At 45.2% G+C, this 26,879-nt stretch overlaps 2 protein-coding genes across 2 annotated transcripts in view; one reads left to right on the top strand and one right to left on the bottom strand.

Annotated features, from left to right (window-relative positions):
- Positions 1–883: 883 nt before the first annotated feature.
- Positions 884–20,068, bottom strand: ILDR1 (immunoglobulin like domain containing receptor 1). Its single transcript, XM_037389137.1, has 8 exons — positions 19,961–20,068; positions 16,789–16,959; positions 14,411–14,560; positions 13,559–13,678; positions 13,259–13,405; positions 8,779–8,910; positions 6,167–6,966; positions 884–5,107 (listed from the first exon to the last, which is right to left on the bottom strand). Exons 1-8 carry the CDS (start codon positions 20,013–20,015, stop codon positions 5,066–5,068), a joined length of 1,617 nt encoding a protein of 538 aa, XP_037245034.1. The 5' UTR covers positions 20,016–20,068; the 3' UTR covers positions 884–5,065.
- A 5,422-nt stretch (positions 20,069–25,490) lies between these two features.
- Positions 25,491–26,879, top strand: part of CFAP44 (cilia and flagella associated protein 44) — a 41,720-nt gene continuing 40,331 nt past the window's right edge. The window contains exons 1-2 of the mRNA XM_037389793.1: positions 25,491–25,629; positions 26,399–26,482. Of these exons, the coding sequence (XP_037245690.1) occupies positions 25,491–25,629; positions 26,399–26,482 (223 nt within the window). The remainder of the gene's footprint in view (positions 25,630–26,398; positions 26,483–26,879) is intronic.

Genomic DNA, 26,879 nt, shown 5'->3' with positions numbered 1-26,879 from the left:
TCGTTGGAAGTGTCGAAGGGCAGGCTGGATGGGGCTTGAGCAACCTGATCTAGTGAAAGACGTCCCTGCTCAGGGCAGGGTAGATGAGACCCAAACCATTCTATGATTCTATGATAACCTCTCCCCAGGCTCCCTGGGGACTTGGTCCCAGTTAGAAAGTGGTTGCATTGCCGCTGTAGGGTGTGTTTTCCCATGGGTCGAGTTCCAAGCGCCTGTTGGGTCTTCAGTCAGGCCAACCATCTGTATTTGGCACACACAGCCACTGAGCAGCAAGGGGAAGAGACAGGAAGGCTGCAACACCGAGCTACAAAGGGTGTTAGCTAAGGGGGAATGGGGAGGACTTAAAGGCATAAATGAAGCCTTCTGTGTGAGACCCAACAGACCTCCATTCTTATGTCAGCTGCTTATTCATGAGGTGACTGTCACATGTGGAAAGTGTGAAAAGCTCAATCAGTATCTTCATTTATCAACCAAACACAATTTCTAGAAGACTTACTTTCTCACAGAGCTCAAAGTACTTTAGAACCAAACAGTAAGTGTTCTTGTTTCACAGACATGGCAGCCAAGTCACCAATTGCTGTGGTGGGTCACATCATTAAAGAGGGCTGCCAATGGTTTCCCAGACGTTTCTCCACTCTCTGGGTGAGTATTTAATCAAATTATCTTCTTTCTTAGAAAAACGTCTCCCAAAATAAGAACAACAACAACAAATCTCCCGTGCAAGCAAACCATTTTGCATTTTTGCTCAAAAAATAACAACAGAAAATTCTTACTAATGTATAAGAAGGTTAATTCCAGAAGAACAGAGAATTTTCAGTTCCATTTCTAGCACAAACACTAAAAAGCAATTTACGATCTAGGAAGAACACACAAGAGCCACTGGTTGAAAGTTCTCTTATATTTTAATTATACATTTGACAGTCATTGAAGAGAATCTACACATTTACCATCTGCTTTTACAGTTGGAATAATATGCAGAAGGCACATTATAGGCATTAAACTTAGCAGAAATAGCAACAAGCAGTCATTACTTGTGGGGGTTAATTTAATATAACCTCAAGTGTCATCCTCTCCTATGTCAGGTCGACAAATGGAAGGCTCTAACCACATTAAGTGGGTGTTTTAACCAGTGCTGCTGGAGGTAGTTACACGTAGGGGACTTGGCTACCCTATGTAGTAATACGGACTGCTGAACAGCTTTGCATTGTGGTTGTTATCACACAGGTAGCTTCTCCCACCCTGAAGTTTGCCTAACTTTAGCTAGTGCTATCATGAATACAATCCCAGAGATAGCAACTGGGCATTTCAGCACTTTCTACTGCCAAACAGGCACTTGCCAAGACCAGATCAATGATTGCACAAGAAGCAGCTCGTGCCCTCCATTCCTGGAATGGCATTCTGGAATGGCAGGGCGCTCTGCAAATAAGCAAGAAAGCCAGTTATCACAAGTTATCAAAGAAAAATTACATGATTTTTTTATCTCTCTTATGAATCTCTGGTTGGAGGTGGAAAGCAGCTGACAGGAGTAGCATGGGTGTCCTTATCTACCCTATGTGGCATGGTCACTTACTCATTACATTATTATTTTAAATTAGGGTAACTCCAGTGGCTATCACAGCACTTTATCTGAGACAGAAAATTAATTCTTGAGGGTAAGGTATATTCCTTCAACTACATGACAGAAAGAACAGAAGTCTAGAAGGGCAGTAACTCCTGTATGTGAAACATATTTAACCTTTTTCATCGCAAATGGGCTCATATAAACATCAGCTCTTTGGAATGGCTGAAAAATTAAGCATGAATAAACTGCAGCTTAGAAAGAATGAGGTTAGGCTATTTCCTACTGTTATTTCTTTCAGTGTGCAGTATTTGAGCTGCTCAATTCCCTCTCTCTTTTAAAAAGTCAAAGACCCTGTGATCTTACTGGAAAAAAAAGAGTCCACCTAGTATTGTGCAGTGCTGTCACAATGGCTTTCTTGCCAATTTCTAGCCAATTAAAAATAGAAATATGCATTCAAAGCAGAACCTATTTCCTTCCGACTTTTCTGTCTGCTTGCAGTTGTAAAGCATGCATGTATAGATTTCCTTTGTCATTATTTCACAGCACACCAATTGGTGTTTTATGAACTGCAGTGGTCTGTGGACCAGTAAACCTGGTACCATTTCTGCTTCCCTGCTGGATAACATAATCTTCTTCTGTCACAATTTAAGATGTGACAGAATTAAGACCAAGATACAATCAATTTTCCCTGAAGAGCTTTGTTTAATGTTTCTGTAAATATGAACAAAAGTGACTGAAGAGGAACTCAAGTATGATAAAGATAAAACTCTTCAGACTTCACACAGCACAAATTGTGTTCACGCAATCTACAATTAGTCACCCTAGCTCAATTGCGGGGACTAGAGTAACAAATAAAGACGGAAGGCTTCTTCATAGGATTTAGATAAAAAAAGCACAGCCTCTGCAGTTAGCGTGCGCATCCTACAGCGGCAAGCTTCAACAGCTGCTACTGTTACACAGTCAGCTGGGTTTTCTTGCTGTGTGAGGGGGTTCTTACTCTTGGGGAAACTTGCTGAATGTTGGCTTATACACACTTGAATGTGAAGGAAAGGGAATTCTTGCCCATGCTACCATCTTGGGATCTCATCTGATGTCTCAATAGCCTCTATTCTTGACAGAGAAAGGAGCAGCCCTTCCCTGAAACCCAGACATTTGGGCTGGGTTGAGAGGATAGGAAGAAGTTGTCCTGCATGATGTATGGACCTACTGGAAGCATGAGGAGTCAAGTCAAATTCCAAACCACCAATTCAGCCTCTGAGGGTAGAACCTGCAGGGCCCTGGGTATCTGCTATAAGTCACCAGAGGGGAATGCTAAAGTCAAAACAGGATGCTAGTTTTCAAAGAAGCAGCCCCATATTATTTTCTGTCATTGCAGTCACCATAAACTCCTCTTAACTAATAGAAATACTAGTCTATCATAGAAGAGGGGGTGCATAAAATCCTCATAATATCATTACATAAGAATAAAAACTATTCACAGCCAGTGGCTGAGAACCAGATTCAAGAGTGATACTGGCTTTGCAAGTTCTGCGAACACACTTAATTCTCTATATTTCAGACGTAACTCATGGGTCAGCTCACAGTTTTCACCGTTTGTGTTCTCATGGAGACAAGGACTACACTTAATAGAGCCTTCCTGACTTTGGAGTTAGTCTTTTAGCACTTATATCTCTTTTTTGTGCTAGCCATCAACTGCTGGTGAACAGCCCCTGTGTCTTCAAAAAGTAGGCATTTAGTTCTGAAATGAAGTCAACCAGAGAAGCCAGTGGGTCCTGCTGCTTCATCTCCATACACAGGAATTAGAAATAAGCACCATCAGCCAAGGAACTGTAGGAAAATGAGCACTCTCTGTAGTAGCCTTTGGTCAACCAGCAACCTCATCAGATATCCAGTTAGGAGCATTTGCTATCCCATCATTGTCCAAAGAAAAGAAGGAGGTGGGCAAATTGAAAGCCTCTCCAAGTCAGTCTTCCAACGGAAAGTGTAAGGACATCAGTAATTAGGACATTAAAGAACAAATAGTAGCAAGTGTCCCGTGTGGCACTGGCTGGCAAATAAGCTAGGCAATGCAGTCATTGATACTGGCAAATCTCTAGTGCCTCTGGGTTACAAAATAATTCACAAGATGCTTCAAAAGCTCCTTGCCAACAGTTGAGTCTCTTGAATCCAAGAAGTGCCTTTGGCAAGCTATTTTCCCACGGAAGCATCCAGCATCCAGAGAACCTTTCTTTTTCCAGCACATTTTAAATGAAAAGAGTAGATGAATCAGACCAAGGAGAAACGGCAAGTTTTCCTCCTTTGCAACTGGCTTCAGAGCATAAAGAAATTCTGTGTCCTAGCTGCAAGGTGAGAGATGAGAAAACCCTGCAATCTAGCTACAGATCAGATGGACCACATATTCAGAGTTGGTAAGTGTCAGGGTAAAGACCAAGGACAGTAGTAAAAACAGTGACTGTGAGACTTCTTCAGAGCCCTTTGTCCCACCCCGTGTATACGATGCATGGCACAGAGAGCAAAGGGAGAATATAAAATGCATGAAAAAGCACACACGGCTTAGGAAAGATATATCCACCAAGGCCATGCTTCCCAGTGTTGAAGGAAGTTCTGGTCCACAGTGTGAGGGACTGAAGTCATACCTTGCTCAGTCCCTGTAGGGATGGCCAAACCTTGGTAAATCTAGCCCTTCAAGTTTACAAATAAATTCAAGTCTGAGTTAAAAACTAGGAACAACTATTTTTTAAGGCACTAAGGTCTAAGCTTAAAGTAGGGCAGGTTGTTTCAGTCAATATAGGGCAGACAAGCTGGCAATTTGCAGATGTGCTAGTGAGTCTTTTTTAAAGCAGTCAAACATCCTTCCAACAGCATGGTCCTTCTGTTTGGGAGAGAGGCTTACTGGGGACAAAAGGAAGCAACTGCCCCAACTATGCAGAGCAGCCAGGCAGAAGCAGCAAACATTACACATTCTGAAGCCCAACAGTGGGCCTTACAAAGGAGATGCCATGCCTCCCATACCAGACTCCCAGGAGACCAGATCAGATGACCTCCAGAGGCCTCTTCCAACCTCTATTATTCTACTGTCCTGTGACTTTACAGTTCTGTGATCACTGGAGCCCTTATTCAGTAACTGGTGTGCAAAGGACCAGTATTCTACAGAGTAGGCTCCTTGCAGTAACAAGGCACCTAACAAAGACAACTGGTACCTCTCTTTAAAGGCTTGGGAAGATACCATTTACTGAAAAAATCTGCTGTTTCCAATAGAATGTTTCCAACGGACCACAGCCCATTGCAAACCTAAGTTTCCACATCACAGCAAGAATAAAAATGGGTTATATATTGCTTTCATGAGGACTAGAGATAGATTCTTCAGAGTTGGAAGTCCAAAGGGAAGCTGCTTCATCTATTTTTTTGCTGGTTGTCTGTTTGATTAAAAGCAGGCATCCCAACCTACATAGCAGAAAAGCTAAGAGGAGTCCAGTGGGATTCTTAGTTCTTTCAGTACTGGCATTAAATGACTATGCTTCTTGCACTGTGGGAACTTCCTCTGTCCTGCAAGAGAAAACAGAAGATTCAGGAACAAGGAAAGATGAATGGAAATCTTGTGCCTTCCTTCCTGCTCTGAGCACCATAATGAAACCATTCACACATACATACATCCATCCCAGCTGGAACTAGAATGGCACTTCCTTCCAAAAGTTGGAAGGGAAAACGATAATGTGCAAAATACGGCCTTTTGGGAAGACTCCCACCTGGTATATGGTAAGGGACACGACATTTTTTTTATTTTAGAAAAACTTCATTTTTTAAGGGGAATATGCTGTCTAGCTTGGAGACTAGCAATTGCGATATGAAGATTTTCACACTTAGGTTGCTACCTGAAATCTAGTCCCAGCGTAAACTGACAAGATGAGCTGTGACCAATAGCTGTTCACTGCCCATATAATGCACATTCCGTTCTCAGGAGTCCCAACAAGCGAGCCATCCTCTTCCACCCAGCCTGGAGGACCACACATTTCTCACCGCTATAGCCACCCATGATCGTAAAGCCCATTTCATGTAGTTTTAGGCATCTTACCTGAATGCTTTCCCATATGAACAATCTTAAAAATCTCACCAAGATACTATAAAAAGTAAATGCTGGAGAATGATAATAGGATAATCATGCACGTGTTAAAAGAAATCAGAAGTAAACCAACACAAGAGAGGGTTGCAGAGGGTTGCCCAGTATTGCTGCCTGCACTCTGGAAGTGCTTTTTCCCCAGGCAATGCCAGGAGAACAGCTACTTTAACACCAACACATACATAGAGCCCCAAATGCCTCTAGGTGGGGACAGGAGTGAGAAGGTATAGTATGTCACCTGGTGTGGGATGTGACGGGACCTGCTTTGTCTGACTGCTCACTTGGTCCCTGAACTCACTATGGCCACGCAACTTGTCTGAAGGCAGGGAACTCGGCAGCCTTTTCACAACCAAGCTGCACAGGGCACCCGGCGCTCCTTGCCCTCCGTTTGAAAGACAACAGGCTGCAGAAAGTAACAAACGTTCACTCTCACACCCCAAAACCCACCTCTTGCCTCGGATGGGAAAGCAAAAAGGCGGCTGACTCACCGATCGTGGCCCCACGCTGCCTTTTTGCTTCTTCTCCTGACCTGGGATGATTTCTAATGAGCGGTAACTGGGGGGCTTATCTTCCGGCCATTCCCGAGACCGGTGCCGCCGCCTGCGGTTTGTCGCTGGGAGACGGACTTGCTCTTCTGAGGAGCTACACGACCCCCGGCGAGAAGGGGGAGAGTAGCTGTGCCGCCGCTGACCTGAGCTGTTGCTCCTGCTGGTATGGTGCTGGTAGTCTCGCCTTCCTGCGGGCTCCTGTCTCCAGTCACGACGGTGGCTGGAGCGCTCCTTGGCCTCCTCTGGATAGAAGCTGCAGCTGCTGCTACTGCTCTTGCCCCTCTCAGCCTGGCGTGGTGGTGACACATCCCGTCTGGAGTGCTGGGGCCTCCCATTGTAGCCGCCTGTCCTCTGCCTCTGAGAATGGTCCTCTCGCTGCCTGTCCCGACTGTAGCTAGAATGAGAATCCTCACCGGAAGGCAAGGGCCACCTCCGGTTTTCCCTCCTTTCCTCAGCTGCAGAATCCCAGTATCTGGGGGTGCGGGCCGCTCTCTGTGGCCGTGAGGAGTTGCTGCTCCCATGCATGGAGGAGACATGATCAGCAAGAGGAGGTGACACGATCTCGGAGCCCAGGGAGGACAGCAAGCTGGGCTGGGCAGCCTGCCGCTGGTGGGGGGGTGGCTGGAGCTGTGGCATGTTAAGATTTTGGATTTCAGATTCCAGATAGTCCAAAACACCCTTGTTAGGGGAAAGCTGAGCCTGGGGCTGCACAAGTGGAAGACTGTTCTGCAGAGACACATCTAAGGATAAAAGCACAGGAGATGCAGCAATTCAAGGGGAAAGAATAAAGAGCGAGCCCTTCTGCACTAATGATCCTGGCGGAGTCCCTTTGGGACCTTTCTTCTCCTGCTCCTCCTCGCTACAAGAGCTGCACAAGTCTCAAGCACCACAACCAGCACATCCAGGTCACATGAGGTAAGGTGCAAAGAGCAGTAAATTTTTTAGTAAGTAGTATTATTTAGTAAGTTTTATTATTTTTTAGTAACTTTTTTTAGTGTTTTTTAGTAAGGAAGCAAAGTTGCAGCATGATCTGTGTTTTGCACAGCAGAGAGGTAAGCATCCAGCACACCTGGAAATACAGTTTATGTATTTAAAAAGAGGAACATTTTTTTCCTACAGCATTGATACCAAATTTTATTTAAAAAAAAAATCAGAGGAATTTCATAGTGGTTCCTCTTATATCTCTTTGAACTGAAATAAGTATGAAGCAATACCGCAAAAGAAAAAAAATTATATACATGTACACATGCACACACACACACATATAGATATAAGTAGCAAATGGAGAAGTTTCTTTGCTAGGAGACTGGTCCAGCTCTGGAACAGTTACCCAAAGAAATCATGGAATCTCCACCCTTGCAAATTTCCAAGATTCGGCTGGACAAAGCTACAGCTAATGTGACTGAGGTTGGTGACAGTCCTGCTCTGAGCAAGAGGTAGGACTAGATGACCTTAGAGGTCTCCCCTACCCAACACCTCTGAAAAGCTGACCTGAAATAAATTTAAAGGAAACTTAAGCACAGGAGATTCAAGCACTGTGAAAACACAGGCTAAGATACTGCCCGAGGAACTTGCCCATTTTCTGCCAGCACGCACATGGATTTCCCTGAGAAGACTCAGTATATTCTGTCTTAAATCACGGTGGCTCAGTCACCAGCTCTTCCTAAGGAAAAGTTGTGCCCTGGCTAGGAAAAAAATGGTACCTGTAGAATTAACTAGCGGGCTAAAAAAGTGTATGAATCTAGCATTTAAGATGTTTGCAAACAATTTCTTCAAACAACAGTTAAAGACTCATCAGACACACAGTAAATCTGTGACTGCCATATAGTGATGAAAAGCTAGTATCAGATGAAAAATATGCTATATTTATTTGAGAAGTTATTATGTTAAATTCCCCTATCTTCCTTGAGCAATTAAATAACATTACTGGTAATAAGTTATTACTTATTTCTCTAGGACTTCAGAAATTTAATCTTCCCTCCCCCAACAAAGTTACAAATAGATATCACTAATACAAGCAATTCTGGGGCAGAACAACTGGAAAATTCTTCCTCGTTTATTAGGAGTCCTTAATTTCTTGCTGCATGCAGGCTAGATCTATGGCACAGAAGGCAGTTTGCCCTTAATCATTTGAAGACTAGACATTTGATAAGAACTCAAAACAAATTGCAACTCACTTGTCCTGTCAATTTTGGCTATAAGGAGTTGACCGTGACCAACACAGCAGAACAAAGAGACAGTACCCTCCTCTACCACATGAAGCAAGATAAGCTGGGTATATTTACCCTGCAGTTGCTGGGGTGTAGCACAGATATACCTTAGTTAGCATTAAACCACTGCACCCAGCACGGAGCCTAGCAAGGCACTTAAGATGGATAGACTGTATTTATCCACCCAGGCAAGTCTATAGTACATTGTAGATGCAGCAGAGCTGTCATGCTAGGAACATCTTTCTTTCTTCTGTAGTAGAGAGGCTAAAGTCTCACTGCTGAACCTCTCCTTTACCTGTCTCTCTTTCTGATTTCCCTCTGAAACTATGCCCATGGTCTCACCTTGTTGCAGTAGAGGGTTCAGCTGGTAAGAGGAAAGTTGCGAGTTCCTGTCGCCACCTCCATAGAACATGTTGGGTGACATCCAAGGTGCAAGTGCCTGAGCCTGCTTCATGAACCGATGCCGTTCCAGTACTGTAAAAGAAGAAGAAAGCTTACAGCATCTATTCTGGGAAGCACAGCTTGCAGACCACGTACTGTTTTACTTGATAGACTGTAGCCTTTGGATGTGATCAGATATAGGAAATTCACAGAATGAAAAGCTGTCTCCACTCTGTGACAAAAACAAAACAGAGCACAGGAAATTCCAATATGAAGTTGTACAGCTTCAAAAAGATACCTCAAACAGAAGAAAAGGGTTACTGCCTGACACTCAGTACAGTTCCAGCAACTGGAAACAAATGGCACCATGATTAAGTACACAGCACATAACCAAACGCAAGACTTCCACCTGCCCTGTCGTTATGAGTACAGTTGCAGAAAGGGGGGAAAATGTTTCATACAGCAAGACATACTACACTATTTTTTCACTCTTTAAACTCTTCCAGCTCATCATTGGTCCTTTCCTGTTTTGGCTTTGATTTACAGCTAAACAAGACCTTCTTTTTGCCACCTTCATGTAGGCTCTGTCCAGATCATATTTTCCACACCATAATCCACCATTTCCTCTCTGTTCCACAAACAGGGCACTCAGAGATACACTGTCTAGCTTCTCCCTTTCTAGTCCTTCAACCACTCTTGCCTCTCTCTCTATAATTTACCTCAGCATGACTGCTAAAATTAAATCCCTTAGAGCAGCGTGGTCAAACTGGTGAACAAACTGAAGTTCCTGTCCTCAGCAGCAATGTCCAATGTGCCAAAAGAGCAAACTCAGTGGAAATTTCTCCCCCTCACTATTTTTCCACCACTGCTAATTCCAGACCCCTCCTTTGTGGGGCCAGGCTCCAATTCCACTTCACTTTTTTCAATGTTTCCATCACGCCACCTCTACAGAGACAACCTCACCATCCCTGTCTTCAAAACCATTGCTCATTGCTGCTTCTTTTTTGGAAGTACCTAAAAGCATCTTATGGAAACCTGCTTCTACCACAGACGATCAAAACTTAAGGATACAAGCAAGTAAATTTTGCAAGCCCCAGCCCTTACCAAGTCTGACACTGCATGGTTTGTCATTACTGGGTTAGGCTTTTCTGCAACAGGGCCTTTGCAGAATTCCCTTTACATGGTTTCTCTGGAGTTTCAGAAGCAGCAGGCTTTTACTGCAGCCTCTTCTCGGGTCAGGCATGAACAGAACATCCCTGGCTGTACAGTTCAGGAGACAGGAATGTAATTGCCTTTGAGACTTTTACCCCTCTGATAAATCTGACTGAAGTTGGCTGATGAAATTAAAAGCTATTGGAGGGAAAAAGAGATAGGGGATAGGCAGACAGGTTGACTGCATAAGCTTTGCTTCTTTAAGAAACCAGGATACAGCTAAGCTCCAATTAATTCTGTCCCCTGGGCTCATCTGCAGCAGACAGCATTTAGACTGCACGCTCTTTGGGACTCAGCTCTCCATTTTGGGTAGCACGCCAGTTATTAAAACATGTTCTCCTATAGCTGTTTCACTGAATTTACAAGAGCACCACTTGCAGCAAAACAGGGACTGACCATGCCTCTCAGCACATCCTTCCTTATCCCCACAGTTCATGCAATTCCACGCCACACTCCCTCCTCCTCCTCCTCCTCCTCCTCCCCAGCCTGGCTCCAACCAGAGTGAACTACAAAGCTAGAAACTTCAGGGGTTTTAACCCCGATACTCTGATTTTCCTTCAAAGCTGTGTGGCCAGAGGTAGCAACTCTCAAGCATTTTATGTCCAACTTGCTTCGTTAAATTTTTTTCCAAAGCAATTTTCCTCCAGTTTATGTTTCAAACTTAGAGGAAGAGGAAAATGAAAAAGGGTAAAAAGAAGGGAAAGGCCTTATCTCCTCCTCTCCCATTCCTCCAGTTATCCCCTTGAGAATGTCCTAGAATTTAAGTGCATGTCCCTGAGTTTTGTCCACAGTCTTTGCCTGAGGAGTGAAAGGCTCAGCAGCTCTGGGCATACCTACTTAGGGTATGAAGGAAGTCACTAGGACCAAGGGCATCCTCTGTCCCTATAATTCTCTGATCTCTCCCTGCAGCTGAACAAATGAGAATTATCCTTGGACTTCCTTCCCCAGATACTTTGCCCTCCATTTTGAACCCAATATATACACTGGTTCCCTACCTGAAAAATGGAAATAAAGTTACAGATCCCTTTTTAAAGTGAACATATTTATCTGAGGAAGGTCAGATTCACCCTTATGCCAAAACTCATACCTGCTATAAAAAAATTAAAAATTTGTCAGAATTTCATGTTGTTCCCTCCACTTACTCTCTGCTGAGAAAGGCTGTTCTTCACCTTTGACAGACTTTCCAGCTGCTGGGCCAACTATCCAATTATAAAAAATATATATATATTTTCCAACCTAGTCAGACCCAGGTGCAAGTATATCCTATTTTGCACCAATTCATTAGTGGAAGAAGTCCACAGTAAAAAAGGACCTAATAGGAACAGAAGGAAGTCATATGTTTATTTACCCTGGTAGGCTTTTCTCAGAGCTTTCCACGGGGAATGTAATTGGCTTGCTGCTGGGGCATGTTTAATATTTCTGTACACCAATTCTGAATTACTCAAACAATGCACTTCTTTTATTGCTAGGTTCAAAATCATGTTAGTTAATGACCTGACTGCAAACACCCAGAATTACCTTGCCTCGACGGCGTCTAGGGCTGTTCAGCCGGTCTGTGCTGCCCTCTAGTGGCCGATAATTGGGAAGAAATCACCAGTACTCGGCTCGCACTTCAACTCGTAACACCGCTGAGGATTTCTGCCTTCTCTTCAGCCAGATGGAACTATTATTCCTCAGGACTGTTTTTGAAGATGCCCCCTGTATCTATCTTGTGGCTTTTAAGGCCTCCAGTTCATTTCTTGGAGTGGAAAGAAGTCAGGCAGGATGAAATTAAGAGAAGGTGCACCAGAGGAGGGGAGCGGGCACAAGGATCCCTTGCAAAGGGGATAAAAAGGGCAAGCAGCTAGGATGGAAATTACAGCCACAGAATGCAGCAGCTAGTCCAGGAGGCTGGATTTGTCTGTACCTTCTCTCATGAGCAGGGAGAGGTTTTGGCAACCTTGCAAGAATCCCCCCTACCTATCCTCAACAGGAGGCAGGAAAGACAACAGCAGCAGTCTGGAGTGTGCCATCATCTCCTACAGCACAGAAAACCAAAAAAACGAGCTCACACATATTCTGAATCCCTTTTTTGATGAGAACTAGGAAGCCTGGAGGTGTGAGCCTTTTATCTCCATCACCTCTCTCTCCCTTCATGGAAACTAATTTTTCTGCCAAATTTCCATAGCCTCCTCAACACCATGCATTTTATTTGACAGCCTGTAAAGCCCCCTGAAACTGTTTTGGTTTTAGCAGTAAGAGTGATGCTCTGTTCACTCTTTGCAAGGGCTAAGCAAATTAAGCTTAGATTTAAAACTCGCACAATTTACTGACACCCAAGGTACCAAACAGCTCTTTTGTGGGTAAACCAAATAGCTCTTTTGTAGGTAAAGGGAAACCAGAAACAACAACTCCTTGTTCATAAATCCTCTCCTTGCAGCATCTGGGGAAGAATCTCGTGATTCAGTGATAAATAAATGTATTCATTGCGTTTTGTTTTTGTCAGGTTGTGTAAGCTGCAGGGGAACTAGTCCACCTTGTGTTACTACTAAGTAACACAGAAGTTGTATGTATGACTTTAGCAGCTAAAACACCAACGTGGCCTTATTACGAGAACAGGGTCTGGCTGCAGAATTGTCATTACTGCTAAAAACAACACAAAGTTTCTCTTGACCCTCAAAACCTCAGAATGCATTTGCAGGGTTGACCACCAAGAGAGACCATGTTTCTCTTTTCTTTCTCATCACTTCCTTCCCCAAAGAAAAACAAACCCTTTTTCTTGTGGAAGGAGCAGCTCAGAAATAACATGAAGAGAGAAAATTCCAATTTTTACATAATTACCTCCCAGAGCAACACATTTGAAGGTTAGGCCAGTTTGGAGAGTAGTACCAAAGCACTGGCTTACCTTTCTCACGTGCACATGCACATGAACCACAAGACAGGGAAGAAACGTCCTGAGCTACTCATACAAGGGATCGTGCCCTGGATGACATGACAGAAGTTTGTTGCAAGGTGTGAGTGAGGAGGAAGTTCTGCAAGTAAGACATAGGGGAGCAAGATGGGCTCCATGTATCCTAGCTTTCCTCCTCTAAGCTCAGATAAGCTGGTCAAGGAGGTCACATTGGCCAAAGAAATGTCTCAGTCTATATAGACAGTGAATCAGAGGGAGAAAGTGGAGCTCAGGAAGGTCCCAGTCAAGCTTTTGTCTTGACAGAAGCCATGAATGGACGCACGTTTGCTTGAACCTCACCTTCCTCATTACAGCAGCACCGGGTTGGGCAGCAGACACATGGGATGTGACAGCAGCAGTACTGGGGGCAGCACTGGCACCAGCATACTCCAATCAGCAGAAGGAGGAGGAGGCCACCGAGAATGATAAGGAGTACTGTGAGCCAATCTATGGGAAAAACAGAGAGAGAAAGAGGATCCTGATGTACCTAGGCATAGTAAGTTACTAAGCACCTCTCCACTGCTGGAGACGTGTCGGCGTAGGGAAGAAGAGAACAAGAGGAGGTATCTCCCACCCAGGCAACAAACTACAGGCACTTACGGAGAACAATCAGCTTAACTTCTTTGTCCGCATCACCTGAGGTATCTCCTGGAGCTTCCACAGTGCAGTAGTACACGCCATGGTCCCACCACATGACCTCACTGATGACAAGGTCTGCCCCTGCGGGAGGAGGACTGAGAGGTCAGTGGATTATTTGGGACTGACAGACACTAAGAGGGCCCTCTGCCTGCAGGTGACACACAGTACTGCATCTCCCCTCTTCCCAAGCGTAGCCATCACTGTCAAACCATCCCATTTCGGTCCATTGAGAACTCCCGTAAACAGCATTAACTGCCAGTCCCTTTTTTCTTCGTGTTGCTAGAAGGCAATGCTACTCCGAAGTGGGACTAGTTCTGTGTGGAGTGAAATAATCAGCGTGCTGCCGGGTGATGCATGTTAACAGATACTGGCTGCTGCCAACTGCCAACCCTACTGGTTTTGGAACACAGCTCATTGTCCCCATTAGGCCAGCTATCCCAATAACTACTCTGGCAGGAGCGAATAATACTGCTTCAGGGAAAGCAGGGAGGGAGCATATTATATACCTGGACAATTATGCAATACTTCTTAGAAGAAAGAACCGCTTTCTAGCCTCCGGGCTCCTCAGCTTGCTGTTGTGCTCCTCAGCAAAATGCTCAGGCATCTTCAGCTCACCCTTAGCTTGTAATGCCTCCAACACCCTCAGGCCAGCTGGGGCCAGGGCCCTTCAGAGCTCTTACTCCATTGCCATCTCACAGAATACGTGAGCTACAGATGACATCAGTCATGTTTCTGCTTCTTTTCACACTTAGTAGGCCCAGATACAGGATAGTTACTGAGTTCACTGCCTGTGTGGGAGGTCAAGTCACTTACGGTTCTGAATGGTGATCTTTCGTTGTTGGTAGTCAATACCCAGCACAGGCTCCTTCTGCCCGTATTTCTGGATGACAATGCGCACTTTTCGCTGGCTGTCGTTGCAGTCGTCAGACGGGTCCTGGCCAAGAGCTAAACCAGCCTGGTATGCTACAAACACACATCATCCAATAGGATGCCAAAAGTTATTTCAAAGAACCAACTTCTATCGCCCAGTGAACAGCGGAGAAACCCTTGAATGCACATATGCATTTGCTTTGGTTTAGTAATACAAAGCATGGCTTCAAACCAGCAAAGCCAAGTTGATCTGGAGTACTCAAAAGCAAACAGAGGTAGAGCCACAGGAATGGCAGAAATGTTGAGAACGTAGGAGCTGCAGAGGAGATGCCTCCTGTACTCACAACTGAAAGAACAACAGTAGAAAGAAGCTAATGGTGGTAGGCTGGAGGGTAGCACCCAGTATGAAGATAAACTATAAGGAAAAAAAGTCATAAAACTCCCAGGAGTACCGGAACTAAAACAAAAGTCTGATTATTTTCCAAACAAAATCTCCAGACATACATGAACTGCTGTAGGGATTACCTCCCCTTCCCTCCTGTATCCCATTAGCTGTTGTGGGGCTCATAAAGACAGAAAAGAATCCATCAACTGATTCCACCTAAGGATTATGTGTAGAGACACCTAACAATTAATGGAGGACTAGAGGCAATTTCTGTGCAATACTCTTATGACAGACTCGCAATATAAACTAACAATTAATTGAAAGGTATTTGGGAAATGAGATTTGGGGAGGTAACTGATACAGTCAGCATTGTCTATAGCGGGCTTGCAGTGAAGACAGGAGAGGACAAAGCTTGTCAAAGGCTCCTCCATTGCTGTATCTACAATGAATCATGAAGAGCAGACCAAACTAAGCAAACACAGTGACCTTCATGCTTTCCGTCCCTGCTGGGGCTATTAGCTTGAGCCTGGGCTCAAAGCACTCACAATATGTTAGGATCAGCAGAGCCCCAGACCCAGCTGCTTGTGGACTTGGCTGTAGAGCACTTGGTAACATGCCTACTCAACCCATCCAGACTGCATAAGGGGAGTTTGGGCAACAAGACACCAAACAAGTCCAGGCTTCCCACCTGAAACTCAGTCTTAAGCGTGCAGTTAAGGTAAGGCTGGCCATCTTAAACATACTGCAGGGTTTATAGAAAATGGAATGGAATATTTCAGTTGGAAGAGACCTACAAGGATCATCTTGTCCAACCGCCTGACCACTTCACGGCTCACCAAAAGCTAAAGCATATTATTAAGGGCATTGTCCAAATGCCTCTTAGACACCATCAGGCACGGGGCATCGACCACCGCTCTAGGAAGCCTGTTCCAGTGTCTGACTACACTCTCGGTAAAGTATTATTTCCTAATGTCAAGTCTGAACCTGCACTGGTGCAGCTTTTAACCACTTCGATGTGTCCTGTCACTGGATACCAGGGAGAAGAGATCAGCACCTCCCTCTCCACTTCCCTTCCTCAGGAAGCTGTCGAGAGGCATGAGGTTGCCTCTCAGCTTCCTTTTTGCCACACTAGACAAACTCAAAGTCCTCAGCCACTCCTCACAGGACATGACTTTCAGCCCTTTCGCCAGCTTTGTTGCCCTCCTCTGGATGCATTCACATACCTGCATGTCCTTCTCAAATTGTGGGGTCCAGAACTACATAGAATATTCACGGTGAGGCTGCACCATCGCTAAATTCAGTGGGATCATCACCTCTTTTGACTGGCTGGTTATACTGTGTTTGATGCACCCCAGGATGCAGTTCACATACTATCTTAAGAACATCTTAGACACTCCTGAATTAAGGCTGCACACACCAGAACTGGGGAGTGTGGCGAGTTAGCACATGAAGTGCTGCCACTCATACCAAATGTTACTACTTGCAAGTCTTTCTACCCTCCAAAATGCACATTTCTTCTACTTCCTAAAATCAGTAACACCTGGTCACAGGTATCTAGCTCCAACCATGGGACCCCCCGTGGTATCATGAAGTCCATTTGACACAGGGCCTTTGCTTTCAAACATGCTGAAGACTAAGATGGGGCTGCCAAGACTGATGTGTCAAACATGGCTGAGCCTTTCTCCTCTGAGTTGATGACAAGGAGGACAAATTAGCTGCTTTGGCTGGGATTTCTACAACATCACATCATCAAGCCTTGACTTTACAAAGGAAATCACAGACGTGACCTATTTTTTCTTGGAGCGCAGGGAAATACCACCACCCGACCTGGTTTGTGGGCAGGAAGAGGTCAAAAGCCTGTATTACCCAGCAAGAACACCTTCCCCCTCCTTTCCATTTGAAGAGGTAATCCTTAGTGGACAAGCCTGACACTTACAGACTGAGTAGTAGTCAAAGATGGGGTCCTTGCAGAAGGATTTGAAGCGCCAGGTCACCACCACGTCCTGCAGCTGAGCTGAGGTGCTATAGTCACATTTAAGGACAACAGTGGCGAATAAAGTGGTATAACGCTCAATATCCTGCACTGTCACCAGGAGGGAGAGGCAACCTGCAAATGAGAACACGGAAGGCAGTCAGCCTGCAGGAACAGACTTCGCATCGCAACCTTCACTCTGCACCAGACCAACAACTGAAGTACATCTCCCTCAGCTTCATCCAGGACCTGCACCTGTGGACCTCACCAGCCCCTCTGCTGAAGCCATGGAGAGTTACAAACCCTGGTAAGAACGTGAGTCCACCTCTCTCTGACAGAAGGCAGCTTAAGCCAGACACATCGGCCTGCCGTATGGACCAAATTATTTTCTCCAAAGCAACTATTAGTAGCCATTATGTAGCACATCACTCTGTGTTCTCCTTCTGCAGGGGAAAACTGTCCCTCCAAGCTGAGGGAGATAATTTGCTGGGCCCAGAAGCGCACAGGATGGGACGGCCTTGGCTTGTCATTGTAACCAGAAACGTTCTGCAGTGCCATCCATTCCTATAAACACCAAATGAGTTTTATCAAGGTCTCCCTAAGATGGTCATCAAAATGTTATGTAGGGGTGACCAGGATTAAGACAATACAACTACAGGGCTGTAGCATCATAGTTAAACACCTGTGTATTGCCACTTTGAAACAACACACATCAATTACCCCCTTTTTTTCCCTTTTTAGTGAAGCTATTGTTATGTATGTTTTGAAGCATCTGTAACAACCTCCACAGCATTTTCTATCCAAGCAGCTGCATCCACTGAGGAAAGTTTTACGAGGTTTCTCACAAGCTATGCTTTATTTCAGCCACACTCCAGACACGTCTATCTTATTCAAACTTTGATAATACAGTAAGTTGTGTTTGTCATTAACAATAGTGAAGTTATCACCAATGGCCTTTGATAAGGGAATACAAACAGTGCAGAGCAAGTGTGGGATGCTTGATCTGGAATACACCTCAGAGAACAGAGCGAGTGTTCCAGTGCGCTAGTTGCTTCTAAGCCAGGGAGCATGACAGCAGGAAAGGAGGCAAAGAAGGGGGAGGCTTGGAAGGTACCAACTTAAAGGGTTGCCATGAACCAACACTCAATTTTATTGTGTACTTAAAGACTTTCCCTCTCCATGTTTTCAGGATGACAGCAAGGGAACAAGGGACCACGTAGTAACATCTGGATCAAAACTGCAAGCATCATTCTTTCAGTGTCCTCTGAGGCTGCACCTCCACAGTATGTTCCAGTCAAATATGAGCTCACTCGGTTTCTACCCAGTGGAAAACATGCTGCAGAGGTGCAACGCTGTCTCAACAAGTAATTCCGCAGTACTTGCCCAGTTTCTGGTTTGAAATGGGCTCCCAGTCAGCTAACCCAAAGCACAGGCAGAGCGAACTCATCTGTCTTAAAAATACCACACAAGTACAGAAAGGACCAGGGCAAACTCTGAATGCAAGGCTCTTCTGAAAAATGAAATATACACACATGCACTTACACACAGAAATACCAGCAGCTGTACAAACCTCTAGGAAAACCAAGGATCTGTCATCTTTACAATGCTGTAAAGTCCAGACTGGTGACAGGTACTTACAGTTGCTCTTATTTAAGAGCACTGTACTTGTGAAAAAGCTGACCCACAGGCTCTTACCGCAGGAAATCAGAAGAAACCAACCCAAAATCCGAACTCTCAATCTTGTCAAAACCTTGATCTCTTTGTCTATTAAATGAACTCCCATATGAATTTTGACCTGTTGAGGCTCATGGAAACACCAGATTTTCCATGGGTTTCCTACAGCAGTATCTTTCTGGCAAGAATAAAATACTCAAAGTCACTACGTGCTTTTCACTAACAGAAACCAAAGCTTTTTATGAAAGGGATCCTTTCTCGTACCTTTGTTCTGCAAAAGAGTCAGAGTGAAAGGTAAGTTCCATATTTTCTAAAGAAGTTAAAACCCTACTGTTCTCACCAGAGGACAGTTGGCTAGCTCTGCACACCTGATGTTTCATACTAACCTCCCCCAAGAAAACTGAGAAGTTGCGAAATTAAGTCTAGTTCTTAAACTTGGACTGCATTACTCCGTTGCATGTTGCTGTCCTTATCCTGGTCTGGAAGAAAAAATCTGGACACTACCAACCTAGTGAGGCATGGCTACCTCACTGAAGGCAGCTTCACATTGAAGACACTAACCTTCAGAGCCAGCGAGGCCAAGTTCTGGCCAGAATGTCCTGCAGGAATGCAGCTGGCAAGCAAGACACTCAACAAGCATACCTCCGTATTTTTTTGCTGCTTTTACTGGTTCTCTATGAAAAACTGAACTTTGGTGTTTAAAGCTAAATCATCAGGAAAGACCCAAGCATCCAAGAGGCAAAACGATCACTGTATTTCCTACAGGAGGTCAGAAACCATCAGGCAACCCGCAAAGCTTGGCAGAAAGGGCTCTGCTTGCTGGAGGCCGCTGGTGGACACGGAATCTGTGTGAAAAACTGAACTCTGGTGCTTAGAGCTAAATCATCAGGAAAGACCCAAGCATCCAAGAGGCAAAACGATCACTGTATTTTCCACAGGAGGCCAGAAAACTTGGCAGAAAGGGCTCTGCTTGCTGGAGGCCGCTGGTGGACACGGAGGTGAGCTCCTGCCCTCCATACAAGCGCGTATCCAGCGGGTATGGAAGCACTGCGGCTACACCAGATCCCCGAAGAGGCTGGGGCTGCTGAGCCAGCAGCAAAGGCCGGGGTGGGTGCATGTGACGAGCCCCCCCAGTTCGCCGCCCCCGCTCGGTCAGGCCCCCGCTGGCCGCACGGGAGCCATGCTGGAGGCCGCCAGGAAGCAGCGGCCGCTTCCTCCTGGGAGAGCGGCGAGCCGCGCCCCTGGGGCAGCCCAGCTCCGCTCGCACGGCCTCCGCGCCGAGCTCGGCAAAGCCCCGCGCCCCCCGGCCAGGGAAGGGCTCCAAGGGGGGGAACAACGCCCGCCCGGCCCAGGCCGCCCCTTCCCCTCGCCGCACCACGTTAACCCGGGCACAACCCCCGGGCGCCTCCTGGGCCGCGGCCCCCGTGTGCCACAGGGGCGTCCCAGGGCGGCCCACACTCACCGGCCGGCAGCCAGGCCAGCAGCAGCGCCCACCGGCAGCGCCCGAGCGGGGCCATGGCGCGGCCTCCTCCGCCCGCCCGGGGCCGTCGCGCCGGGCCACCCCACCGCGCCCACGGGCCCTCCCCATCCGGTGGCACCTGTCCCAGGGCCGCCGGCCGCAGTCCCCTCCCCCCGCCGCCGCCCCCGCCCGCCCTGCCGGCAGGTGCGCCTCCCTGCGCCGCCAAGCCGGACAGCGCGCCGGCCGCCAGCTTCAGAAACGGCTTTAAAGAGTGGGTTTATATAAAAACCGCGCCCGCAGGTGTACGTGGGGGCACGGACACAGGCACGTTCCGCCTGAGCGCCGCCGCCCGGGGAAACACGCCGCAACCGGCCGCGGCACCTGCGGCACCTGCGGCGCGCTGCGGGCAGAAAGCTGCCGAAGCCGCTTTACTTTCCCGCTGATTTTGAGGAGACCGCAACGGTGACCAAAAGAGATTCACCTGGAGAAACCCCCCCCGCCACCCCCAGCCGGCAGCCCCTGCGGCTTGTAGCGGAACGGTGGTTCGCCCCAGCCCCGCCGTTCAGCCGCCGCCCCGCCGCTGCCCGGCGGAGCCCCCGCCCCTCGCCCCGCCCCTCGCCCCGCCCCCGCCGCAGCTCCCGGAGCGCTCTGCGCGCCGCGCGGCCGGTTGCCTGGAAACCGGTAACGCCGCGATGGAGGCGGCCTCAGGTACGGCGTGGTGGGGAAGGTGAGGGGCCGCTGCGGCCCCGCACGGGCCCGCATCGCCTCCCGAGGGGTACGCAGGCCTCCCTGTGGCCCCCGCGGACCTGCCCCCGGTAGCAATCCCGCTCCTCATGCGCCCGACGCCGCCCGGTGCCGGGCATCTCGCTGCGCCCCTCTGTGGCACCCTCCCCGTGGCTCCTCGGAGGGGCCCTCTCCTGCTCTCCCTGAGAAGCTCCAGGTGTCCCCTGCCAGCCCCGTCGCTGGCCCCCGCAGAGCAGCCTGTCACGGGGTGTTCTGCCCCGCCGCGGCCCTTCCCCGGTGTCCGGCAGAAGGCGGCTGTGGCAGAGGGTCAGGCCTGGTGCTGGGCCTGCACCTCTGTGCAAGGCCGCTGCCACCGCCTCTGCCTGCCAGAGGCTGTGTGGTACCAGTCTTCCCACACAGGGACTTTTGGAAAAGAAAAGCCTTTATTCTCATGTAGATGCCTAGCTTCAGGAAAGCGAAAGAGGGAGGGATGTTCCGCAGCTGGGATAGACCATCCCATACCTCATTTGCAATGCGGGGCTTGTTGGTTTTGCTTTACCATGTGTGCGGCTGTTCGTTTTATTACCTGTTGTGTTTTTAGTGTTGTTCTCAGGTTCACTTTTATGTTTTTCCTTCATACTGTAAGTTAATAAGTAACTGTGGTGATGGTCACCCGTTCCTGTTTCTGCTCAATAAAAACCTGGTAACCTTTATTCGCAAGGCAGACTTCAAGAGACTTTAAACTTTTGCTTGCATGAGGCAGAGTTAGGACATCTGGCTCGTGCAGAGAAATACTTTAGCTGTAAGGTTGGAAATTAGAGCTGGGGTTTTATTTCTCCTAATTTTATAGGAAAATATTTTGAATGCGTGCTACATAGTGATAGGTTCTAAGCAGGGCTCTCCTGGCCACTTCTTCCCTCTCTCTGATGGTGGCGGGGAAGAGGCAATGGGGCTGTGATAAAGATGATGTGTCTAGATCCTGCTTTGTAGCTTTATCCTTGCTGTCTCAGTCTCTGACTAGTAAATATTTTATATACTTAACTGCTGTGAGAATTGATATCTTCTGTTATTCTCCTTCCTCTCAAGTCTTCTAGCTATTGTACGAGGCAGCAATATTGCCTAGTACAAAAAATGGTTTCCTTGGCATTTTGTGTTGGTTGTCTAAAACCGACTTCTATTACTAATTTTGTAGTAATGCTGACTGATAGTGATGAATGGCACTGGATAACTATGCCTGATTTAGGCTTGGATATTTTTCCTTGTGTATATAAGGACTAAAAGACTTTACATTTTTTTGAATGAAAGTAAGTTCTGCAAAACTCCACTGCTTGCACATGTTGTGCTCAGCAGCAGCCTAGTAAATTCCTGATGCACTCTGATGTGGTCTGAAGGCTGAAAGGAATGCTGAGAGTTGTTCGATGGCGTGCTGTTTTTCATAAAGAAATGGAAGAATTAGAAAAAACTGCTGAGCAGACTGTGTCTGAAGATGAGTTAAACAATTAGAACTTGGCAAATGGGAAGAAATCTGGCACATCCAAAACAGAGCTAGACTTGAAGAAGATGCCTTAGCCTGGAAGAGCTGATTGATATGTAATTCCTCATAGCAAACACCCTCAGGATAGCCGAACATTGCAGTCATCATTTTAGGCTGGTGTTACCCCCAGTTGGAGTGTAGCTCCTAAGGCTCATAGTGTGGTGCTAAGAGGAGTCAGGATTGGAAGCAAAAAAGCAAAACAAAGTCCTGGCACTAACTGAGTTCCTTCACGTGGAGTAAAGACAAGTAAAGGAATAATATAGAAGACAATCTGTCCTGAAGGGAAGAACAAGAGACTTTTCCCTCCACACACCCACACCAAGCCCACCAGTGGCCTAAGCTTTTCTACAAAAAATTGCACATTTTTGAGTGAACCAAAAAATGAAATCCTGCAAAATTAGCACAGTGTAGAGATGAATTTTTAATCTTTTGCTTATATACTAGTACAGATATCACTGCAGTTATGTTCTGCAGTAATAGTTCCCTGTTTCTACATATCCTGAATTAGCAGACAAAACTGATTATCACCCTGCTGTAGATATCAAAGCTGAGGTGAGATAGCTGATGTCTTCTAAGCACAGTCACACAGTTAATGGTGGGGCAGAGACAGCTTACAAGAATAACTACTAAATACGTTCAGTTTCTAGATTTATTAACGCACACAGTACATTTATGAAGCTTACACATTTAAACCTTTTTTTTTCTGGAAAGAAGAAAAATGTAGTATGACAAAAAAAAAAAGTGGTGTAATCTCAGTGAATTTGTTTATGTGTTACAAAACAAACACCTATTTGATTTATTATCCTGCATTTTGAATAAATGAGATGGTTGTCTGAGATGAGAAATCTCTTAATGTCCAAATTTACTGAGAATTTGAGAAGCTCCTATATATATGAGGATTTTGTGTGACAGCAAAATTGCCAAGAAACATCTTAGTTTTGAAATAATTGAACAAATCTACCCAAATGAACACATTTCTCCATTCTGAGGTGAGCTGTGGCTTTTGAGAACATCGCTAAGAGAAAGGCAATTTGAAAGATAATGGAACTTTGCTGAAATTCACAGCTTGTAGCACTGGCCACTGAAATAAGGAAAATCTAAACTCACTCCTGAGTGACTTCTTAGAAAGCTAAATAGTGGATCTGGTGTGGATCTGGTACAGTGTTTCAAGCCAGTATCTTGAATTACTAGGACTGGGTTGGGGGTCTGTGTGGGAATACTGCCCTGGTCAAGCATACTGTATCATTAGGGTAGGCAAACATTTCTGATTGCTAACTATTTTTTTCCCCACTAGAACTGTCACACCAGTTCTGCTTGCTGCTGTCTTGGTTTTTAGTATCAAACCCCTTAATTCTTGCTGATTTAGGAAATCTGTCTCAGCAACAACAAAAAATATACAGGAGAAGAAAATCAACATTCAGAGGGATGCATGCCTTTATCACAGTGAACCTACACAAAACTTTTCTGGATCTGCCAACTGATAAAACCCAGAATGTGCAATCAAAGTAGACATGTCCTCCCCTTGAGCCTCCCCTGAGTCTTTAAATTCAAAATTTGTTTTGGCACAGTGCTTGAATGCTCTCACAGTAATATGCGCAGTGAACGTTGCAATAGCTTTCTTTAACTAGAACCCAGCTATCAACGCAGGCGGAAATGTTCATACCCTCGTTCAGCCTAAAGCATTTTCCAGATAGGAATTAATTTATAATGAAAACTATGATAGTCTTAATTTTTAGAAGATAAATGATTGCTAATTAGTTAGAATAATTTGAAATTTTATAGCACTTTTCTCTATGGATATCAAAACACTTTGCTAAGATGGGTAAGTATTATTATCTCATTTTTCACAAGAGATAACTGAGACAGCCAGAGGTGAAATGGCTGATACAAATTGTACACGTCATTACCGGGTTTGGAATTAGAATTCAGGTCTCTGAACACTCCACTATATATTTATGCAACTAGTCTGTAACTATTTCTTCAACTTCAGTGATATCAGTTCTGTTACACCATTAAAAACTCATTATTTTCATTTAAATATATTGAGATATATTGCAGTTGTTGTCTTTTGATTTGTTTTCTGCAAATCAAACTTTCTGCATGTCTATTTTCAAGTTTTTCTCAGCATTCCTGAGGGGTAAAAGCTCATTTTAATTCTTAGATGAAATTATGCAGGGAACTCAGACTCTGGCAAAGACTCGGAACCTTTGGATGAAGCTTGAGTTGGGCAGGTTGGCTATGTAATGACAAGAATGACATGACTATAATATTTTTTTGCCCTCACTGTCCTTCTGATGGGTGGCATTAAGTTTGGACACTTTGCCTTTCCTGAAATACCTGAAAAGTCTGAAATGTCTCAAAATATCTTTTCCTAAATGGATTCTGACCCAAAGCCAGAAATGGGAAATGCATTTTTAGGGACTTTTTCTTGGTATCAGAGTCACACTTACACATAAAAAGAGATTCATTTGCATCCTGTCTATATTTGTTATTCTGAATATTTAGGTTTCTTTATATTCAACTAATGAATTTTCTGATAGTATTTTATAGCAGTAGTATTCATACAGAATTTCTCCAGTGTTCATTTTGACGTGTTTTATTTGGAAATGGAGACCGTGTTTAAAATCAAAAGGTGGAACACATTTAGAATAAGAGCAATGCCTGTGCTTTTTCGCTTCTTTCAGAGACTTATATATAAGTGATCAATGTGTTGGTTTTTGTTTGAAAAAGTTTGGATCTTTCCTACTCCAGAGGACAATGGTAACTAGTGAAATTGTAGCACTCTGAAAATGATAGTCTGAAAGCTGAAAAATTTCTGGGAGGTTTAGTAAAGTTTTTTAAATTGTGTTAATTTTATTAATTCACATTCCATGAATATAGCATGTTTTGAAGAAATTCCTTTTTTCTTAGATTCATCTCCTTCTTCTCTATTCAGATATGAGATGATCTCAGAATATCTATCTCCTGATATTTTTTTCAAGGAATAGCCTTGTTGTCTCAAAACCAAATCTCCCCCAGTATATTAAAGAGAAGCCCAAAACACCTAAATCGGTTGTCAGTTTCCCCTGTTACACAGTATTTAGATGAAAGTCTTTCTATGGCAATGTACGCAGAGCCTGGAGTCCTAAAACCTGAGCCAATTAATTCACCCTACAAAGCAGGACGTATCTTTGGGTTATCCATATTTGTACACAATTTGTACGAAAATGTATGTTTGAACACAAATATCATCTTTGGGAATCTCAAAGCATTTGAGAAGAAATGAAAATGGTCTAAATGGCAGATGAAGGCAAAAATACTAAACGTTCTTCTTCACGACCACCAGGCAAAGAAGACGTGCCATCTTTTCGAAGGGAACACGAGGGAGCCGATGAGAAGCCAGCAGAAGGTGCACAGGCAGATGACAGTGGTGTCCGTGAGTACTTCCTGCCATTACATAGTGATTTCGATACTGAACCTACAGTAGCTTCTGGCTTCTCCCAACACTCACCCCTTCCTTATTAGTAAGTGTTCATCTTCAGTTACTGCTCTTGGTGTTGCCACATTTCATTTTGACTCTGGTCAAAGATGACCCCTTCCAGTGAATTTCTGGGCTGACTGTGGTGTCTATAATTCCCACTGTCCCTCAGCCCGCAAAGTGTCTCCCTGAAAAAGTTTGCTGCTCAAACCTGTCTCTGTAGCTAGTACTGCAAACAATTCATTAACTACGCCAGTCTCTTCCAGTCAAAGACCTGTATTTATGATTCTGTGATTTCTTACTTTAACATCTTTTTTACTTGGAATGCCTGTCCAGTGTCTTATTTCAGATGTTCTGCATGCCATCTAACACACTAGATCTAGGTACCATGGATAGCAAAATCCACTAGTGAGTCTCCTGTGGAGCTTTGGATGGATTTTTTGGTGCTTATGCTGGTGCATTACTTCTGGCACTTGTTTGATCTTCCTGTTATACCTTTTTCCTGTTATAGGTTGTGCGTCTTTCCTTCCCCTAGCTTTTAAATTACATTTTTTTGAAAGCAGACTTCTCCCTACAATTAATGCTGAAAAGCAGGAAGTCCATTGTTGGACTGAAGGGATTTTTTTTTTACTACTGCAGAACTATGTATTTATTTAACATGGCATATATAAGCAAATTAGTCAAAGGAATTAATACCTACAAGTGTGATACCAATTGTCCTTTGCAGAAGAAAGCAAAACTAGTTTTCCAAAGGAATCACCAGCTCCAGAGGAACAGGAGGAAGAAGTGGAATCAGACACTGAGAGCATTGGTGAGTATTGCTTTCCACTGGGGAGATGTTGGCATGAACTTATAAACCCCACTACTTTCTAGTTTTTCATTTTTTCACTGTTACTGTTAGGAACATCTCAGGCCAGTGCCATCAAGTTACAGTGACTGAGTTTCTCTGCTCCCTTTCCATTGGCTTACCTTCTGTACTTTATTTTGCTCTTTCCCATGGCTGGTCTGTGACCCCTTTGATTGTTTTTCATAGAACACCTAGGAGAGAAAAAAATCGAGACAGGGTGAAAAGCTTACAAAATAGGTAATGGGGATTTGATCTGAGGTATCAAACTGAAAAGTACTTTTAACAAGTGCTTATGACCAGTTGGAAGTCAAGTTGACAGTATTCTGCACTGCAGTCCAGCGAAGAGCTGCAGTGGGTCACA

This window comes from Falco rusticolus, chromosome 5 (assembly GCF_015220075.1).
Source record: "Falco rusticolus isolate bFalRus1 chromosome 5, bFalRus1.pri, whole genome shotgun sequence".
NCBI lineage: Eukaryota > Metazoa > Chordata > Aves > Falconiformes > Falconidae > Falco > Falco rusticolus.
The sequence above is the reverse complement of the archived record's forward strand: the minus strand, read 5'-3'. Positions and strand labels throughout refer to the sequence as shown.

Coding starts and splice junctions, on each gene's coding strand:
- ILDR1 (XM_037389137.1), bottom strand. CDS start 20,015: ATGGCCCCGCTCGGGCGCTGCCGGTGGGCGCTGCTGCTGGCCTGGCTG. Junction 13,406..13,558: donor AGTTAAGCTGATTGTTCTCC/GTAAGTGCCTGT, acceptor TTTTTCCCATAG/ATTGGCTCACAGTACTCCTT. Junction 5,108..6,166: donor GCAGCGTGGGGCCACGATCG/GTGAGTCAGCCG, acceptor TTTCTCTTGCAG/GACAGAGGAAGTTCCCACAG.